The sequence below is a fragment of the Lampetra planeri genome, chromosome 3 (genome assembly GCF_965212315.1).
Source record: "Lampetra planeri chromosome 3, kcLamPlan1.2.h2, whole genome shotgun sequence".
Classification (NCBI taxonomy): Eukaryota; Metazoa; Chordata; class Hyperoartia; order Petromyzontiformes; family Petromyzontidae; genus Lampetra; species Lampetra planeri.
Window position 1 is genome coordinate 30,091,530 of NC_136109.1, and position 20,454 is coordinate 30,111,983.

The 20,454-nt window shown below is 47.9% G+C and overlaps 1 protein-coding gene across 2 annotated transcripts in view; it reads left to right on the plus strand.

Annotated features, from left to right (window-relative positions):
• Positions 1-350: 350 nt before the first annotated feature.
• Positions 351-20,454, plus strand: part of PRUNE1 (prune exopolyphosphatase 1) — a 64,958-nt gene continuing 44,854 nt past the window's right edge. Inside the window, exons 1-6 of one of the 2 annotated variants that reach the window (XM_078592672.1) lie at positions 351-1,357; positions 10,249-10,428; positions 14,959-15,167; positions 16,654-16,838; positions 17,980-18,138; positions 18,669-18,763. In XM_078592672.1, coding sequence (XP_078448798.1) covers positions 1,319-1,357; positions 10,249-10,428; positions 14,959-15,167; positions 16,654-16,838; positions 17,980-18,138; positions 18,669-18,763 — 867 coding nt within the window. In that variant the 5' untranslated portion in view covers positions 351-1,318. The remainder of the gene's footprint in view (positions 1,358-10,248; positions 10,429-14,958; positions 15,168-16,653; positions 16,839-17,979; positions 18,139-18,668; positions 18,764-20,454) is intronic. The other variant, XM_078592674.1, reaches the window with a different exon arrangement.

The following is a 20,454-nucleotide window of genomic DNA, read 5'->3' on the forward strand; positions in this document are numbered from 1 at the left end:
CGACATCAGCCTCGACCGGCGCGGCGTGGACGAGACTGAACCACGAGGCGCTGCCACGGGCGCGAGTGCTGTGAAGGGGGCGCACCTGACCACCACGGCGCCAGCCCCGGCTCTCTCGCTAACCAGCAGCCAGCGCTCGCCCCACCCTCACCAAATGACGCCACGCAGCCTCAATCACAACTCGTCTACGACGCAGCTGTAACTGACCCCCCCCGCCTGCCTCCCACACGAACTTCGGAGCTCGGAGAACGCGACGCGTCTCTCCCAGGTTCCTGCGTTCGCTTCCGGCATTGATCAGCAACACGCGAAGCCTGTCGATGGGGGCAGTGACGTTGCCCTGCGGCAGCGTGGGCGCCACGTGAGGTTCGCGGCTTGGTCCCGACAGGCAGGCCTCGCCTTGGTTAGTGATGTGGATGTATTAACCGCAAACTACTGCACGCGGTCATCTCCAGTGAACCATAAAGATCCCCTGACGTCATGGAAGAAGGTAGACCATTGTGTGCCGGCGTCACGGTCAAATGTGAAAATAAAAAACAGAACTCGCAAATGACAAATCACTTGATTGGGAAACGTAGCAAGTATCTGCGTGCTAAGCTGACGAACTAACATCATCCCCGACTGCAGAAGCATAGCGAGACCCTCCTAAAAAAAACCCTTGAGACGCAGTGATGTGTCCATCGCTCTGCCAGCACACCCTTGCAAGCGAGATGCATGTCTCGAGGGATTATCCAGGTGAAATGCTTTATTCAAAGGCACATTTTAGTTTTTTCACCCCTTCTGCACAGAGACTGCCGCCCACTTGACTGTGACGTTACCAATGAAACACCTGTTGTCACGTGACCAGTCACAGCTGCCCAGGTTTCGTTCACCTCACCTCCCCACAGCTGCTTTAGGGCACGATCACGTGGCTTCATCAGCCAATGGGAATGGCACGCGTTGACTGGGCAACGCGGCCTAGTTTACATGCGCGGAGATGGAGCCTGCGCTCGGCTAATGCTGCCGGCGCAAGTTCCCGCTCAGGGTGAAGAGAGGTCGGCGTTGGCGTCCGGTTTCACTTGAGGGCGTTGCACTCGAGATCTCTATCGACTGCGCTTAGAGGCGGAACCGAGGCCCTTGAGAGGGGCGCGGGTGCAAGGTCAGGGGGACCGAGGGGACGGCGCGGAGCCCCAAGGCAGACCGAGGCTCGCGAGCCTGCGGGCCGAGGCCGCGTCAGGCTCCACGCTCTCGACTCAAGAAGAGGCTCCCGCGTGCTGTGGAGGCTGCCGTTGTCTCGCCTCGCTGGGCACTACAGTGACGCTGTAACCATCGTGTGGAGGAGATGGAGCAATTTCTGTGGGAAAACAAGAACGCCCTGGCGGTGAGTTCCCGCGGCCTTGGGTCGGAGCGTTCACTCGTGCCTCGAGGGCCGCTTTCGTCCGCTGCGTTAATTCTTCCCGGCATCACGTAGCCCACCTCGGGTGTGTGTGTGTGCTTGTTTTTTGATATCGTATCGCTGAAGGCCACGGTCTCTCGCCAGGGGAGCGACGACCGCACAATGAGGCGGCGATGGAGGCCCGTTGCCACTCCGCGCTGCAGTACTGTAGAGTAGGACGCCGCTGCTGCTACTGCCGTAGTGCAATGCCTGGCGCACTAGGTGAGACGGTGCACCACACACACGTCAATCGGCAGGTTGCTTGTGGTGGGGTGAAGTGTGGGTACGCCCACCTCTTAAGACTAAATACCGTCTCGAGTTTGCTGCAGTGGGGACCCTTCTGCCAGCTGCGATTGCAGTGATACAACTTGACAATTTTGTTTTACTCCACGCCGTACAGACATCCCGAGTTGCAGAGCATCGCCATTATCATGGCAGGTTTCTCTAAACGTATCTCAGCCTCGTGGGTCTCGTTGACCATGGATAGTTTATAACAGTGTAAGGTCAAAAGTCAAAGCGATTTCCTTCTCAAACGATCATTGAGGCGGAACTCATCTCCTGTTTCCAGCCCTGAGCCAAAGGTGAAAATTCCACATTCCTAGGGCGGGAGCAAGTCTTTCAAAATGATTTAACCACTGTTAACATTTACACAAAGTGGTTATTGTTTGATTGACCCTGGACGGACGATGGGCTGAGAGAACTCCCCCAACCTCATGGTCGGTTACTTGTGTAAGGCGCGGTTCCAAACGACTTGAAGTTACTGTACTGTGATATCCATAACGTTAGCATTAATGACCAGTGATACCAGGTATGTGCCTTGAAATATCCATAGCTCCTCCCATTATCAGTCCTGTACATGAGCACAGGATTCGCCATTATAATACAATTACACCGAAGAGCTAAATGCAGCCATAAGGAGGATCATCTCAGGCAAGTTAAAGAGCACCGCGCTGCCGCGGCTTCCGGTCCTCGCAAACATTGCGATGCCGCGTGTGTGAGGGAGGGAGTGCTGTAAGGCCGTCAGAAAGCCAAACCTTTCAATAAACAAGGACGTCTCCAGGCTCAAATCCAGAAAACATTTCTGGCAATATGCAGAGCACCTCCACGACGACGAGACCACTGAAGCACAATGGAGGGAAGCCCGGGCAAACACCAACCTCTTTGGGTCTTTCGGTAAAGTCACGTAGATAGAAAAAATAAATCGCAACGTTTCGATCGCAACAAGCAATCTCGGTTGAAATTGTGTCTGTGTTTATATATCTGGATGACTTCATGAACATATCTCTGTTGATAGCCAGTGGGTTTGCATAGTACCTTCGTCTTGGAGAAATCAATTTCATGTGTGCCCACAGCTTTAAAACAATGAGCAGCCACGGCAGAGGTATTAGGCCTACCGTGTTTCAGATCCGCCTTGTGTTCACGAACACGGTCTGAGACATGTCGCTTGGATTCTCCAATGTAACTACTGCCGCAGGCACAACTTAGTTTGTAGACACCGGGGTATTGCATGTCAGGGATCACATCCTTCATAGATGGGATCAGATCACGAATTTTATTTACTGTGTTGAATCGAACCTGGATATTGTGTTTTCTCATGATTTTGGAAATGTTTTTGGTGACCCCTGCTATGTATGGCAAGGTGATGGTTTTCATTGGGTCCTCAGGTGGTTCTCTCCCAACGGTTGGGGTGACAGCTTTACGGATTGTGCAATCCGAATATCCATTCATCTTGAGGGCTTGGTGTACGTGCTCCAGTTCACTGGCTAGGTGGTGATGATCAGCAGTTTGTCGGCTGTATTTTTTCACCTGAAGACGAGTGCTCGTGTTGCGATCGAAACGTCGTGATTTTTTATATTTATTTTCTATCTACGTGACTTTACCGAAAGACCCAAAGAGTATTAATTCCTGCAGTCACGAAAGCTTCAAGTCAAGATTTAAACACCAACCTGCTGCAGAAATCCATCGTCAGTGACTCAACAATCCTCCAACCAGGATCTGGCCTACCGAGGAAGATCTGGTTCTCCTTGAATCGATTCCGGACACTGCATGGAAGATGTGGACACTTTCTCCATAAATGGAAAATTAATGAGAGTCCAGTTTGTGACTGGTGCGACATCTCAGGCCATGCAACATATCGTGAACGACTGCCCAATCGGATCATGCAACGGCGCGATCTGAAACAAATCCACGCAGCTACTCCTGAAGCAGCCAAATGGATATCGCATCTCGACATATACAGGGTGTTCCGTAGTGATGGACCCAATTTCAAAGCAGTATATTTCACGATGGCAACATGTTACAATTACACGAAAAGTTACAAACGGTTTAATGAGTAATCAAGTTTTACTAACCATTTTATAAATGCTCTGTGTGCCCTCCACCTGCTGTATGGACAACATCGAGACGATAGTTGAATTCGTCCCAAACGCCTCTCTTCTCACGTTTTCCTCTGAGGTGCGTGGTCGCCCTGTGCTTTTCCCCTTACATAAACAGCGTGTTTCCTCAAATTGCCGGTACCAAGGACGAATGCTCTTTGACATTGGCGGATCAATGCCAAAACGCCGTTGAAACGCACGCTGCACCGCAATTACGGATTCAGTCTTGCTAAACTGCAGAACGCAAAACGCCCCTTGTGTGTTTGCCGGGTCACCATCTTGCGAATGACTGAGGCTAGGGGCTGTTTGTGCACTGGGAGAGGCACCAAGGGGTAATTATTTGAAACTCTATGCCCCGCCCTCTCTATGCCCCGCCCTCTATGCCCCGCCCTTTCAAGTGGTAAGAGATTCATTCATGGGCGGTTCGTGGTTGCAGAGATATAGCGATTTCAAATCGGGTCCATCTTTTTGAAACGCCCTTTATTTGTAATATGTTGCAATCCCAAAAAGTGCCATACAAAAGAAAAAGACCGAAGAGCAAACAGTGCAGCACCACTTCAGGGATCGTTTGTGATTAAGTACTATTTGGTTTGAGAGTACAAAATTTGTTGCGCATTTAAGACCATTTTGAACACAACCAAGGAGGCATCTTCTCTTTGCCAGGTGATGACATCCATCTCGGGTGTGTAATGTGCACACGCGTCTTGTTATTGTAGAATCCTGGAGGAACTGCACTGTGAACCATTCGCATGTGCTTTGTCGTAAAAGGTGCCTTCAAAATAAATCCAACCCGGATGCGGGATCTGGCAGAGGTTATAAATAGTTGGCGAGCTGTGGTTGCATCAACGACTTTGGCCATAATCATGTCTTGATCATGATATTGAAATCCAACACTGTTAAGCAACTGCCCGTGCCCCCCAATGCAAGATGTCACGAAGTTAATGGTCCCATCGTCCGCAATGCACAAGCCCTTGTGTGTGATCTTCACAGCCTCTGATCTTCAGGAAGGATTCCTTGAAATAGCTTGAGTGCACGTGCAATTGCAGGAGCAAATAAAAGGCGTGCGCTCAGCTGACTGTATGTGAATGGCTGGTGGTGCAAGACAAGTCGATGAGGCGTGTGTGCCTGGTGGTGGGTTTAGGTGGACAAGCAAACCGATGTGAGGTTGATGGGCGGGTGGGTTGGTTTTTGGTGGGGGGTAGAGAGACTGCCGCTCCCTGCCAGCTGCTGGCTGATTACACCACCCCAGGCCTCGCGCCGAACCAGCCAGGCGCGCCGACCTCCCATCATCCACACGCGCCACGCAATCGCTTCTTAATGACTCCCGTCCCGTGATAGATGGCACTCAGCTGCGTGAATCAATTTAAGCAGGAGTTTGTTGGTCATGCCGCCAGGCAGGGCGCCTGTCCCTGCCACTTCCTGCATGTGTCACGCTTCCTCATATGTCCAAACAGTTGGGTGTTGGTGAACGTGTGGACCTCGTAGCACGCGCGTGATGTAACAGGGGTGAGGCTACTGATGAGCAGCGGGGTTGGTGATGCTGGTGTGATGTAAAGAGATTGGTTTTTGTTTTAACAATTAAAACAAGTACAAACATAATAATTGCATCAAATACTTTGTGGATTTGTTGGTCATGAATAAAATGTTTAACCTGGAAAATCCCTTGAGATAGAACAACTCATTTGGAAGAGTGTCTAGGATCTCGATTGACAGATACATACCAAAAATGTAATTACACATATGCAAACATTGACTGCTTATACATAATTCTGATAGCTTTTATTCTATCTGGGCTCATTATCCTTTTAAAAAGTCAACAGTTACACAAACTGGTCATTACCATAGATACAGTATAAGTGGGCATTGTGTGATGTTTACTTGTAGAAGCATGGTGAGTGAGGTGTGTGTGTGTGTTCAATTCCTGAGTACGTGAGCTGGGTCATTTTGAGCGTCAGCTGAAGGCATGGAGAGTAAATATGCCTTGTTATGTTTATTGGTTAGTAGTGGGTTGCATTTTGTTAGCTAATTAATTTTTAAGTCACAATATTGGAGGCTTAGTGCGGTTAGATTACCATGGTTGTAATGACTACATAACGACAGTGTCTGGGAATTTAATGCAGTTTAGCTTTTGATATTTCACAGGAACAAGTGGAAATAATATTGAAATGCATTCAAGCCCAAATGCAGTATTATGTATATATGTTGAATTTCTTTCGCACCGTATGTAGCCAACCCTGAAAATGGAAGGTGCGGGGGAAGGACAACAAACTAAACACAAAAGCAGTTGTATTAATACTCTTAGGTTTTTTCGGTAAAGTCACGTAGGTAAAAATAAACACTTGATACAGTAAATCTAGCTGTGACGGTCCCACCTGATGACGGAGACTTGTGTTGCCTCCGAAACGTCGTGATTTATAATTTTATTTCTATTATTATTTCTATTATTTTTATTATTTATTTTTACCTACGTGACTTTACCGAAAAAACCTAAGAGTATGAATCCTTGCAGTCACGAAAGCTTCAAATCTAGAATCAGTTGTATTAAGTATGGACTCAGATAATATGCCTCCACATATCTGTCCCGCCACATAACAAATCGATTTTTTACACATCCTGCCATCCACATGGCCTGCAGGGAGTGTACAATATCAACAGTGCTCGTTAAACAAGCCAAACACGAGACTGGCTTTGACAGTGTCACCAACAACCACGCTTGCTTGAACCGACATCGGCCTGTGGACCGCTAGATGTTTATAGGTGAGGACCCTCTGGTAAATATGGGTCTTAGTTCGATGCAAAAAAAAAACACAACATAAAATGTATTTTCAGATATCTCAAGGAGTCGTGTTGTCTTCGGATTGAATTTTATTTTACTTATATTCCCCATGACGGCACGAATGATTACTTTGAATTATTATTATAAAGTATGCGAGCGTGCGTTCACTGTGGGGAACGCTGACATGGAAGTGCACAATGGTGCTTTTGGTTTCCTAGATGCTGTTTGCCGTTCCCACGTGGCGTTTCCATGTTGTCTGTTTGCAAATCTAAATAAACAGTGACAAATGCCCGACTTAGGATGTTTGTGGTACTAATAATGTGTTTTGTGGGAGGACATTTTCTAGCTGGCTGGAGAGGTAATAATCCATAAACGCCAATTCATTCCCCACTCTTCACGAAGCCATTTAGTGGTGCGCCGCAAAGAATGGGCTATGGTGACTTCATCACCAAGAGGTTTAACTATAATTTATTTTTGTACATTAACTTGGTGTCTTTTATGATAGATTTGTTTATGTTATTAGTGGAACTATGAATGAGAATTATTTTGTTGGTTTCGGCTGAAATGTACAAATGTGTATTTTTTATCCGTACAATTTACAGCACATGTAACACATGATGTAAATTGGATGGACATATAGTGAAGGAAAATTGGGCAATGAGTAGTTAATTATGAAGGACAAATTATATCCCAAGTGAGGACTATACAGTGCTATGTGTTTGTTTTCCGATATTAAATACATTACATAAACGTAATATTTGTTTCCCTAATGCCAATAAAATGAAGGCTTTTGGCCCAGTGTGCTAATTAGATATTTAAAAGAAATATCATTTTAGTTTTGGTGAAAGTTGTAAGCGCATTGCTCCAATGGTGCCGTGATCGCAGAGATGGAGGCGTCATTTTCATCTTGTCAAACTCCTGTTGTGAGTGAATTGTTTTAGGCTGTCACGGGGCTTGTAAAGTTTACGCTCCCCCTCCGTCGCCCGTGAATGATGAGTATAATTAACGGGAGTGGAGGTACTTTTTCACGCCATCATCAGAATCCGCTCCCGGAAGGCTGCCGTATGTCGTGACAAATGAGTGCTGATCTGGGCTGGGATGAGTTGGGGGGGAGCTGCGTGGCCCTCCATGGCTGTCCCTGGTTGTCAGAGGCGATCCGTAGTGATATGTGGATATCCTTGACTGTATCTCACGTTCCTTGGCGATCTGGGGCTATATCTCACTATCTCACAGCAATATACTATCCCCAGCTCTCCCTGGCTATCTGCGGCTATCCCCGGCTATCTCTGGATATCCCAAGCTATCCCTGACTATATTTTGTATGTATGTTCAACTTCTTTAGCCAACCGTGCTACTGGGATGTGTGGGGGAAGGACGACACACTGAACACTACATCTGGCTCTCCTCAGCTATCCCCGGCTATCCTGGTTATCAGATTCTCCATGGTTATCCCCAGCTATCCTGGTTATCAGACTCTCCATGGTATCCCCAGCTATCCTGGTTATCAGACTCTCCATGCTATCCCCGGCTATCCTGGTTATCAGACTCTCCATGGTTATCCCCAGCTATCCCCGGCTATCCTGGTTATCAGATTCTCCATGGTTATCCCCGGCTATCCTGGTTATCAGACTCTCCATGGTTATCCCCAGCTATCCTGGTTATCAGACTCTCCATGGTTATCCCCAGCTATCCCCAGCTATCCTGGTTATCAGATTCTCCATGGTTATCCCCGGCTATCCTGGTTATCAGACTCTCCATGGTTATCCCCAGCTATCCCCAGCTATCCTGGTTATCAGATTCTCCATGGTTATCCCCAGCTATCCTGGTTATCAGACTCTCCATGGTTATCCCCAGCTATCCCCAGCTATCCTGGTTATCAGACTCTCCATGGTTATCCCCGGCTATCCTGGTTATCAGACTCTCCATGGTTATCCCCAGCTATCCCCAGCTATCCTGGTTATCAGACTCTCCATGGTTATCCCCAGCTATCCTGGTTATCAGACTCTCCATGGTTATCCCCGGCTATCCTGGTTATCAGACTCTCCATGGTATCCCCGGCTATCCTGGTTATCAGACTCTCCATGGTTATCCCCAGCTATCCCCAGCTATCCTGGTTATCAGACTCTCCATGGTTATCCCCAGCTATCCTGGTTATCAGACTCTCCATGGTTATCCCCAGCTATCCCCAGCTATCCTGGTTATCAGACTCTCCATGGTTATCCCCAGCTATCCTGGTTATCAGACTCTCCATGCTATCCCCAGCTATCCTGGTTATCAGACTCTCCATGGTTATCCCCAGCTATCCCCAGTTATCCTTGGCCAGCTCTGGCTATCTCTTGTTATCTTTTGCTATCTCCAGCTATGCTGGATGTCATCAATTCTCCATTTCCGTCTGGTACTTGGAGGGTTGGTGGATCACACCACTTCGTCAAACTCCCTCCCTGCCCGTGGGCGTGACGGCTGTCATCTTCAGCCTTCCCATGATATGACAGTCCTGGAAGTCTTTTCACTTCCATCACGATGGGGATTGAGTGTTATCCCCCCCCCCCCCGAGCGTGTGTTTTCTCTGGTGACTGTGGTTTCCTCGCACGTGTATAAACACTCGTGAACGGAGATCACCAAACATCCCAAGATAGGAAACAGAGCTTGAGCAATTGTTGGCTCTGGTTCTGGCTGCCTTCCCTGCTTCTCCGCGGTGCAAACCTCCATGCGCGTTACAAATCCTGCATCGTTTACCGGTTCAATTTGCATAATTGGCACCGTATGAAGGACAGTTATTATGATGATCTCTCTTCAAACATCTCAGGTTCGTCATGACTTTTTGTGTCTCTCCCTTGCTTACTAGAGTGTCTTCTGTGTCCCTCACTCCCTGTTATTACTAAGCACTTCCTCGCTAGCTCTCTGTGAGTTTGCATTCTAAAGTTTGAGAATGTTGCAATTGTAATGTATCATTTCTTTGTATATTGTTTTAACTATTGCTGTAATTTGTTTGACTATACTCTTTGTTTTTTTTCGGTAAAGTCACGTGACTTTACCGAAAACAACCCCAAAGAGTATGAATCCTTGCAGTCACGACAGCTTCAAATCCAGAATTGTTTTGCTATATTCTGTTTTTTGTTATGAATTTATGTGATAGTTCAATGGATCTGCCTATGTGACTTCCTCTGTAATTTTCCACCAATGCTGACTCCAGCTTGCGCTGGACACCTATGAAAAAGAACTTCGCAACTCATTTATTCTTCCAGCTTAAATCAAATGTCTATGATCCTCCACACATTTCTTACGATGGTGTCAATTATATTATTTTTAGTCCCATAACCAAACCTCATTACTTACACAAGAGAAACTCTACTTGACATGCATAGTTTATGTCGAGAAAAATCCATCTAAGATATGAGTGATTCTTTTTTCTCATAATTCACACTATTCCGTGATTGGTATTAAATTGAAGGTAACGCAAGTGTGTGAGTGTGCCTTGTGTTATTGGTGCATTATCTCGTTTAGCCTCTTTATCATTCCCCATTCTCCCTCTTGTATTGCTCACGCGGTCTTTGCTCATCCGTCGTCGTTTCATCCTCTCTTGTCTTTGACGACGACGGTTTGCATTTCATTACCTGACTCATTTATTTTTTAATGTGCCATTGATTGCAATCCCAGTGTCGCGTGTGCCGCCTCCTTCCCTGCAGGAGGTGTTGGCCCGAGGTGGAGCCGGTTGCGCAGAGAAACGCGCGACAAACGCCGGGGACGACGGGGAGGCCGTGGCAGCGAGTGGGGGAGCGGTGCGTGTGCACGCTGTGCTGGGAAATGAGGCTTGCGACTTGGACTCGACCGTGTGTGCGCTCGTCTACGCACACTTTCTCGCCAAGGTTCGCCACGCTGACACCGCCACGCTGACAACGCCACGCTGACTCTGCCTTGGCCCCGTCATCTACGTGCGTTCCGTACAGTGCTATCCACGGTGCCACCGTCATGATTGTATTGACATGTATTGTTGTGGACAGGCTGCTGTAAACACGAAGGTATATACAACTCTGATGCCATTGTCTTGCTCAAGATTTCGCAGTGCAACAAATCCAACTAGGACCTGCACATGAACTGATCTCATCACTCCATTTTCTAAGCTGACTTGCTCTCGTTCCATTCCTTGGCTGCCACCCCGTCATGATTGACTATCGTCGATCATATCCCTTCGAGCCATGATATGTCCTGCACAAGCCCACTCACTTTTCTGAACAGTTTGGATGATGTTACGAACCTGCACATGCTGCTGCAATAATTCATGTGCTTATTATGATCTTTGTTATATTTAAAAGCAATCACTCTGCCTTTATTCTCCACTTTATTTCGTAATGTTAATCTTCGTTTTCCTTTAATAATTGCCCTCTTTCTACAAGCATGATAGTGTGTGGTTTGTGCGATGCAGCATGGTGTGGTGTGCATGGTGCAGCATGGTGTGGTGTGCATGGTGCAGCATGGTGTGGTGTGCATGGTGCAGCATGGTGTGGTGTGCATGGTGCAGCATGGTGTGGTGTGTGTGGTGCAGCATGGTGTGGTGTGCATGGTGCAGCATGGGGTGTGTGGTGCAGCATGGGGTGGTGTGCATGGTGCAGCATGGTGTGGTGTGCATGGTGCAGCATGGTGTGGTTTGTACGATGCAGCATGGGGTGGTGTGCATGGTGCAGCATGGTGTGGTGTGCATGGTGCAGCATGGGGTGTGTGGTGCAGCATGGGGTGGTGTGCATGGTGCAGCATGGTGTGGTGTGCATTGTGCAGCATGGTGTGGTTTGTACGATGCAGCATGGGGTGGTGTGCATGGTGCAGCATGGTGTGGTGTGCATGGTGCAGCATGGGGTGTGTGGTGCAGCATGGGGTGGTGTGCATGGTGCAGCATGGTGTGGTGTGCATGGTGCAGCATGGGGTGGTGTGCATGGTGCAGCATGGTGTGGTGTGCGTGGTGCAGCATGGGGTGGTGTGCATGGTGCAGCATGGGGTGTGTGGTGCAGCATGGGGTGGTGTGCATGGTGCAGCATGGTGTGGTGTGCGTGGTGCAGCATGGGGTGGTGTGCATGGTGCAGCATGGTGTGGTGTGCGTTGTGCAGCATGGTGTGGTGTGCATGGTGCAGCATGGTGTGGTGTGCGTGGTGCAGCATGGGGTGGTGTGCATTGTGCAGCATGGTGTGGTGTGTGTGGTGCAGCATGGGGTGGTGTGCATGGTGCAGCATGGTGTGGTGTGCATGGTGCAGCATGGGGTGGTGTGTGTGGTGCAGCATGGTGTGGTGTGCATGGTGCAGCATGGTGTGGTGTGCATTGTGCAGCATGGTGTGGTGTGCATGGTGCAGCATGGGGTGGTGTGTGTGGTGCAGCATGGGGTGGTGTGCATGGTGCAGCATGGGGTGGTGTGTGTGGTGCAGCATGGGGTGGTGTGCATGGTGCAGCATGGTGTGGTGTGCGTGGTGCAGCATGGGGTGGTATGCATGGTGCAGCATGGTGTGGTGTGCGTGGTGCAGCATGGGGTGGTGTGTGTGGTGCAGCATGGGGTGGTGTGTGTGGTGCAGCATGGGGTGGTGTGTGTGGTGCAGCATGGTGTGGTGTGCGTGGTGCAGCATGGGGTGGTATGCATGGTGCAGCATGGTGTGGTGTGCGTGGTGCAGCATGGGGTGGTGTGTGTGGTGCAGCATGGGGTGGTGTGTGTTGTGCAGCATGGTGTGGTGTACATTGTGCAGCATGGGGTGGTGTGCATGGTGCAGCATGGTGTGGTGTGCATGGTGCAGCATGGGGTGGTGTGCATGGTGCAGCATGGTGTGGTGTGCATGGTGCAGCATGGGGTGGTGTGTGTGGTGCAGCATGGTGTGGTGTGCATGGTGCAGCATGGTGTGGTGTGCATGGTGCAGCATGGGGTGGTGTGCATGGTGCAGCATGGTGTGGTGTGCGTGGTGCAGCATGGTGTGGTGTGCATTGTGCAGCATGGTGTGGTGTGAATGGTGCAGCATGATGTGCGTGGTGCAGCATGGTGTGGTGTGCATGGTGCAGCATGGGGTGGTGTGCATGGTACATCATGGGGTGGTGTGTGTGGTTCAGCATGGTGTGGTGTGCATGGTGCAGCATGGGGTGGGTGCATCATGCAGCATGGTGTGGTGTGCATGATACTGTGGTGTAGATTTCACTGGGCTGGCAACATCCCGATCACGTCCATTATAATTAGTCGAATGTGATGTTTTACGAGGGAAAACTTTTCTGGGAAATTAGACTGATTGAAGGAGACAAAGTGGTTTTTGTAGCAAAAAAATTAAAAAGCCCCACGAGTGTTTTCAAGCCCCATTAGCTGCAGTGATCGCAGTGCCTGATCAGAGATGGGAGGAGATGAAGCTAAATTGCTTCTAGATAGAGTTAGTAATAGTGTAAGCCACTTAATCAGGCTGAGATGGAACTGTTTATTGAGACACTACATTAGTTATTTCTTCAGAAGGTGTATAGCTTTCTCCGGAATGCTGTCAATCATCGCGTGCGGCTGCTATAGGGCCTGGTTAAGCTATTTGCGAAATTGTTTATGCTTCCAAATGGCCTTACATGTTTGCAGGGTTGTGTGTATATTGTTCGCATAATTTTATTGATGGTGTGTGCACTCGTGCTTGTTGTGATTGTTTATGGGACAGACACTTTGTTTTATGTCGGCATGTGCACGCATCTTTGTCCGTGTGTGCACGTGTGTGTATTGGATATACGTGCTGTATATTTATGGCATACATGTATGTAAATTGCGTGTCTGTGTGTATACTTGAGGTACACTCACGTGTATGTTTTTATGTATATAGTGTGTGCGTTTGAGTGCGTTTTGGGAGCGGTAGCACAGTGGTTAGTGCACTGTTACGAACCTGGCAAACAGAGTTCAATTCCCACTCATGCCCAACATCGGTGAGGAATATCTGAACTGGTCCTGGGCCTCCCCTAGGTAGACTTGGCCTGAAATGACTCCTTGGTGCGGTGTGTTAACACCACCACTCGGAAGACGAAGGTGTTCAGGCATGGTATTAGCCACACCACCCCCTTCATGCACCGTGTTAGCATTTATTGCTGCTCTCATATGGCCCCAACACTGTTATGGTCATATGGGAGATCTTTGTCTTGCTAGGAATGTGTGTGTGTATATTTTGGGTGTGTTTGCATGTACCGCATAGAGCCGGAGCTGGGCTGTGTGCGTGTACAGTAGTAAGGCTGGTAATGAGGCCTGACTACTGCTGCAGGCTCTAATTAGATAACGAGGCAGGGTGCCGACAAAGAAAATTAAAAAGTTATGCTGTGGTCCAAAACATTTAAATCTTATTTCAAGAAAAACATAAATTATATCTGCCAACACTCATTTGGTTTGGCTGTCAGCTGCTGCTAAGCCATTAACATTCTATAGTGTTGAGAAGTTTGTGACACAAAGTTTCAACAGTGTGCATTACTCTTGAGGGCATTCAGATCAGGGTTTGGTGAATTAAGAACACTGGTTTCCAATGCACTTCGATATTCATCACATTGGTATATCAGACATATCGGTCTACCAGAATGACTGTTTCATTTAATGCACAGTGTCTTCAACCAACCACAATATTGCAAGTCAAAACAACACACTCACCCACTCATTCGTCCACTTAATCAGCCACCCACTTAATCACTCATACAATCACTCTTCTATCGCTACTATCATGGTTACTGTGCATGTTAAGTTTACTTATTGATTCCTCCATCCATGATGAGGACTCGGCCTACGAGACTTCTACAATAATGTGTTCAATATCAACAGTTGCCATTCACCAATAATTGGCGGTGATGTCACCACAGCGCTGGTGCCAGACTAGGTGCCCTTTGAGGCCACGGAATGTCGAAGGCCTGCTGATAGGAGCTCACGGATCAAATATAAATATTTTGGATTAACTGTCTGAGATGACTGACAGATGCACCACCTGTGCCCCCCACTGTGCCAGCTGTCTGCGTTTTAGCCACCCGCAGGTTCGCTGCTTATTGTGAGCGTTTCTCCTCCGCCCTCTGCTGTTGTTGGATGGTGACTGCCTCCAAAACCTTAGAATATCTATGCTCATCTTCTTGGTTCTTTCGGTAAAGTCACGTAGAAGGGAAGTAATAAAATAATAAAAATAAAACATAATAAAATAATTCTCACGACGTTTCGGCCACAACGCAAGCAGCCGTCCTCAGGTGAAGAAACAGGTCTGTCGAGAAGACAGCGTCTGAAATCGAAATCTATGCTCAATTCAGGAAACGTGTTTCACTGCTTGATGTTTTGGGCCTTTGGGCCCCGTGCCGAGAAACTGTTTTACAAAACAAAACCATGTGGTCCACATGAATATAGCACATCCTACACACTGGCCTGGTCACCCTATCTTACCACTGCCCAGACTCGCCCTGCCGGCACTCATGTGGTGCACATGCCGGTGCTGAACATTTCACGCGAAGACCTCCTGCTGCGCCCCGATGTGTGTCGCCTGCTCGGGAGCCTGGGTCTGTCTCTCGCAGCCCTCACCTTCCGCGACGAGGCCAGCCTGCACACCCTGCACGCTCGCCAGAAGCTCACCCTCACTCTCGTCGACCACAACCTCCTTCCACAGTGAGCAGTGATCCATACGGACTCTTCGCACCATCATAAACGTTCAATGGTTTTCCAAAAGAAACTGCACACGTTACCATCCGGTATTGTTGCTTAGTGGTAGAGCGTGCCGCTTGCAGTCGGAAGGCTGTGAGTTCAATAGCCCATCATTCCTTCAGGCTCGATTAAAACACATTCCTGCGGAGGGAGCTGGTAGGAACGTTGGGTTGCTCGGTCAATGGCCAGGGTCAACGGCGGCGTGGTGTATTCCGCAAATATGCCCGACTGTGAGGGTGGGCACAAGCCGACATGAGTAGGTTAAACGTTGAGTTTTATAAGGGCACCACGGGGTGACCAGCCCCTCCCCACCCAGCCCCACCCCTCCCACTCCCCACCCAGCCCCACCCTCTCCACCCAGCCCCTCCCCACCCTCCCCTCCCCACCCAGCCCTACCCTCCCCACCCAGCCCCTCCCTGCACGACGGACGGACACAATAATCCCCTGTTGGCTGGTGTAACCAGGAGGTTCCTACCAGTATGAGAACTACTCTGTAGGGAAGTCAACAGTGGTTGTTCTAGGGAGAGACTCGCCTGCCATAGGAATGTGCCGTTTCCACCACTGGATATTCTACTCTCACGTATGGCAATACGTGCAGGAGCTAAATGGCAATTTCGAAGTCTGCTAGCCCTCAGAGGGCTTCAGGAGGGCTGTGAACAGGACATTAGCATGTCCTCAATGTTCATTTGAGCAGGAAATCTTTTGAATTCAACTCGTGTGTATTGTTCCGAAATATGATGCTATGCTAATTTATAACTTGCATTCATTGTTGTAAATTTAAAGGTACTATCTGTATTCCATGTCTTTTATTATATTGGAGCTTTTCCATTTCAACATATTATAATTAAATAGTTTCCTCTTGTTTACGTATTCTCGAGTTTATTGTGTGACTGGTGTAGGGCTTCTTAGATTGGGTTGTGTGAGGGTGTGTCATGTGTCTGGTCTGGTGTGTTGGCTGTGTGGTGTGCATGATGTAGTTTGTCGTCATCATGGTGTAGTTTATGGCTGGTCATGTGTCTGGTCTGGTGTGTTGGCTGTGTGGTGTGCATGATGTGGTTTGTCGTCATCATGGTGTAGTTTATGGCTGATGCTGTGCGTGGTTGCTCTGGTGTTAAGCTGGTGGAATTGTAGGTCTGATGCAGTGTGTAAATAGTGTTACATGTAGTTGGTACGGTGTATGGTCAGTGGAGTGAATAGCTGGTGTGGTATATGATAGGTGGAGTGTGTTGTTGGTGCGGGGTGTGGTTGATGCGGTGTGTAATTGGTGCAATGTGTAGGGTGTATCCCATGCAGTGTGTGGCTGATATGGTGTATGGCTAATGCTGTGTGGTTGCTGTGGTGCTTATCCGTTGCAGTGTATGGCTGGTGCAGTGTGTAAATGGTGTGGTGTGTGGTTACGGCGATGCACGATGGCATGCTGGATGATTGCTTTGCTGTGGTGTGTGACCAGTATGGACACAGAGCTGGAACCTGCCGTGGTGGAGGTGATTGACCACCATCGTTTGGAGCGTCCCCCTTCACCAGGCTGCTGTGTTACGGTGGAGCCTGTAGGGTCCTGCGCCTCCCTAGTGGGGGCAGCCATGCTTCTTCAAGCCCCACACCTCCTTGACCTCACGTGTGCCACCATGCTGGCCGGTAGCTACCCAGCCCAGCACACACACCATGCACAACATCACCCCAAAGTCACTTGGCACTACGTCTCCACTGGTTCGACTCGGCAGCTTTGTATTGCTGCCAAGTTTGTGATGACAAATTATGATTTTTTTGTGTGTAAAATTACGTGTTACTTATGCAGTCCCAGAAGGCTGATGGAATGTGTAAAATATACTTTTATATTTTTATAAAAATATATATTGGCTGCTTATTTATTTTGTCTAAAACCGAATTATTCACATATCCAGATGTTTGTAATTTGGCATTGGTAACAATATCTCCTCTCTGTCCACTGTGATAGTATTCCCATTGTGGTGGAACTTGTTGGTGTGCTTTCTGAGCTGGTAATAGTAACTATTCACTCACATTTGGTTTATAAAGAATTGTGGCACCCCTTGAAGATCCATCTATTAATTTTCAAGAGTCCAGGGTAATTACAATTTAGTTAAATGTTGTAGAGTTAATGCAGTTCATTTGAACTATATCTATCTCTTAATAAAATTAGCATGGACAACAATCTCTGAAGTGAATGTAAAATAGTGTACAATACATTGTCCAATATACATTTTCTCAAAAAAGTAATTTGATAGCCATCATGTTGTTCAGTGGTGTACAAAAGTCAAGTCAAAGTAATGTTTTCTCAAATGAGAATTGAGGCAGTACCTATCTCTTATTCTAGAGTTAAGCCTCTCTTTAGCACAACCACCGTGATCTTCCCCACAAAGTAGTACCTATTTAATGACCCTGCAGGGATGATGGATGGAGTCAACTCCCCAATGAGGATGTGAACTATCTTATGCTATTTTATATTTGTTGCACGCGGTTACACTTTGTATTTCTTGTGGTTGCACTTGATTTTGCTTAGTCGGTGTTAGCCGCCGAGGTCGTTACAGGTCTTTTTCATTCTTGTTGCTGCATGCTCCTGTACTGTTCACGTTCTGCTGTAATGTGCACTGATGCTTACTTTATTGAGGGCGATATTGGCACTTAAAATAAAGATTGATTGATTTAACTCCCAGCCTTCTGATCGCAAGCTGCTCGCTCTCCCACTGAGGCGTCTGCTGTAGTGCGTTTGCGTTACCATTGCGCTTTGCTGTGGTTCTATGTGCTGCTGCTGCTGTAGCTGCTATCGTGGTGGACTGCGTGGACATGAGGGTGGAGGCTGGGCGCGTGACCACGCGTGACCGGGAGGTGCTTGCTGAGTTGCGGCGCCGCTTCCCACTGCTGCCTCCAAGCCACGACACCTTCATCACGCTCCACGCTGCCAAGTTTGACGTGTCTGGTACACCCCCCCCAGCCAGCCCGCCTTCCCATACACCCTGCAGAACTCTCCTAGCAAACTGCGTGAACACAGTCATGTTAGTACAGTACACCAAACCTTACCCATCGCAGGTAGTTAATTTCTTGAAAAACAGCCACAATGGGTAGATCTGAAATCTGCAAACTCAAAGCCATGTGGGAAAAATAGGGTTTGCACTATGAATGCAAACATGAAAGAGTAAGTATTTTTTAATGCAAAATATGATTTATATTTTCTACAGTGTTGAATATAACTTATACAGTCAATGTATAGAATGAAAAAAGTAGATGTAAGAGAAATTGAGCAACTGAACCTGAGACTGCCTGACTGATGCTGGGGACATGGGGCCCCCAATGGGCTGCGTGGGAGACAAGATGGAGGGAAGATGGTGTGTGTGTGTATTATTTCGCGCAAGCATCATTGTAAGCAGTGCAGCTAGAGTACAGTACTTCTTTACGATGCGTACAGGAATTTCACTCAACCACGAATGGTCGGGCATTGTGTACATGCAGGACTTACGGTGGAGCAGACTCTACATAAGGACATGAAGGTGCTGAAGAGTGGTGATATCAGTGTGGCTGTGTGTGCACTCTTCACTCCACTAGAGGTAAGGGTGCACTGCACACTATCTGTACAGGTATAGGGCAGTGGTGAGTACAGGGATGTGCCCAGGATGTGGGGACATTTATACAGTTGATGAGCATAGGCCCAAATACCCAAACGGCACTATCAAAGTTCAATCTTGATTTGAAGCTTTCGTGACTGCAGGAATCCAGCTGGATATTGTTTTACGCCTGATGACGACCGCTTGTGTTGCGATCGAAACGTAGTGATATATTATTTTTTGTTTTATTTTATATTTCTACCTACGTGACTTTACCGAAAGAACCAAAGAGTTTCCTATCAAAGTTGTAATAGAGAAGAGTGTAACTTGCTTGTTGAATTGAGCAAGGCTATAGGAGCTTGGGGAATGAGATGATGATGGGAGGGAGTTCCAAAGTCGAGCAGTGGGAGGGCAGATGCATGACTGCTTACAATGTGTTTTATTATTATTCTATGCAGAGTTTGCTTGTGTTGAGCCAATGCTGCTGAATTGATGCATTCCCAGAAGGCTTGATGGCTGATTGGATGTGTAAAAAAGTACTTAAATGTGTTATGATGAGGGACAGACATTGTGAAAGAGGCATATTGTTTGCTTAGTTATGTTATTATTCTCTTGCCTTCACTTTTGGCCTCTAATTGTGCGGTTTCCACCGCGAACATTCAAGTGCAGTTCAGGTTAAACAATCCACGTTGCTCTATTATTCAATGGGAACGAAAGTTGAGCCTCTTGTGGCATGCAGCACTGATGGGCTTTTAGATGTTTAAGCATTTCCTCTTATGGCAATAAATAAGAATTAATGAGCGCTCTGCCGAGTCGTGGGCGGCTTTCTGTGGCCAATCCCGGCGGGCAGCAGGGCCCCGGCGGCCCGTTCGCCAGGGCGTGCCCACAGCAGCAGCAGCAGCAGCGGCGGCTGTGCGCTCGAGAGCGGCCATCACTCTTATTTAATTGTGAGAGGGTCCCCGTGTTGCGCCGGGGTTAGTTAAATTTTAATTCGGACCTCCAGTTGTAGTGCTGCTGCCACACGCTTAATTGGCCGAATTAGTGATGTGCAAATGAGAGCCTTATTTAAATGGCCCTGGCAGTGGTTATGCAAATGAATGTTTTGCAGAACCTCCTGCATATTCATGTGGTGCAGCATGCAAATTTAATGGCCCCACTGTAAAATGCTGGATTTAGCTGCGCTCTGTTGTGGCAGGGCATGAGCACAGGTATTCAGACACAAAAGGAGCTGTGAAGAATGGAGCCTTGGTTTAAGTGTTCTGTTTATTTTGTGCAGAAAATACTTTGCTGTCCCTGATGTTGTATATCTGTTGACTCCTGTGCCATCTGTGTAATGGATATCTGGCCGTCATGCTACATAGCATTTGTATAAGTGCCTCTGCTTAACCCCTATGTGATGTGTAACTAGGCTTCCTTAACCCCTGTGGATGCCTCAACCCCTGTACAACCATGGGCCACTTAACTGTCTTGCTCTATGTGTATTAGAGCTGTGTTCTCCTGTGACTTTCAGTGTACAGCCACCAAGGGCTGGAAAGTGATTAATGTTTTGAGAATACGTGGCTTATTTAAGTGCTGCCCCGGAGACTCTACAGCTGTGTAGTTGTTTACATTTGTGGATTAAAAAAAAATCAGTGCCACAATGTAAGAAGTGAAGAGTGAAGGCAATATTTATGTTGGTTTATATTTCTGTGCCA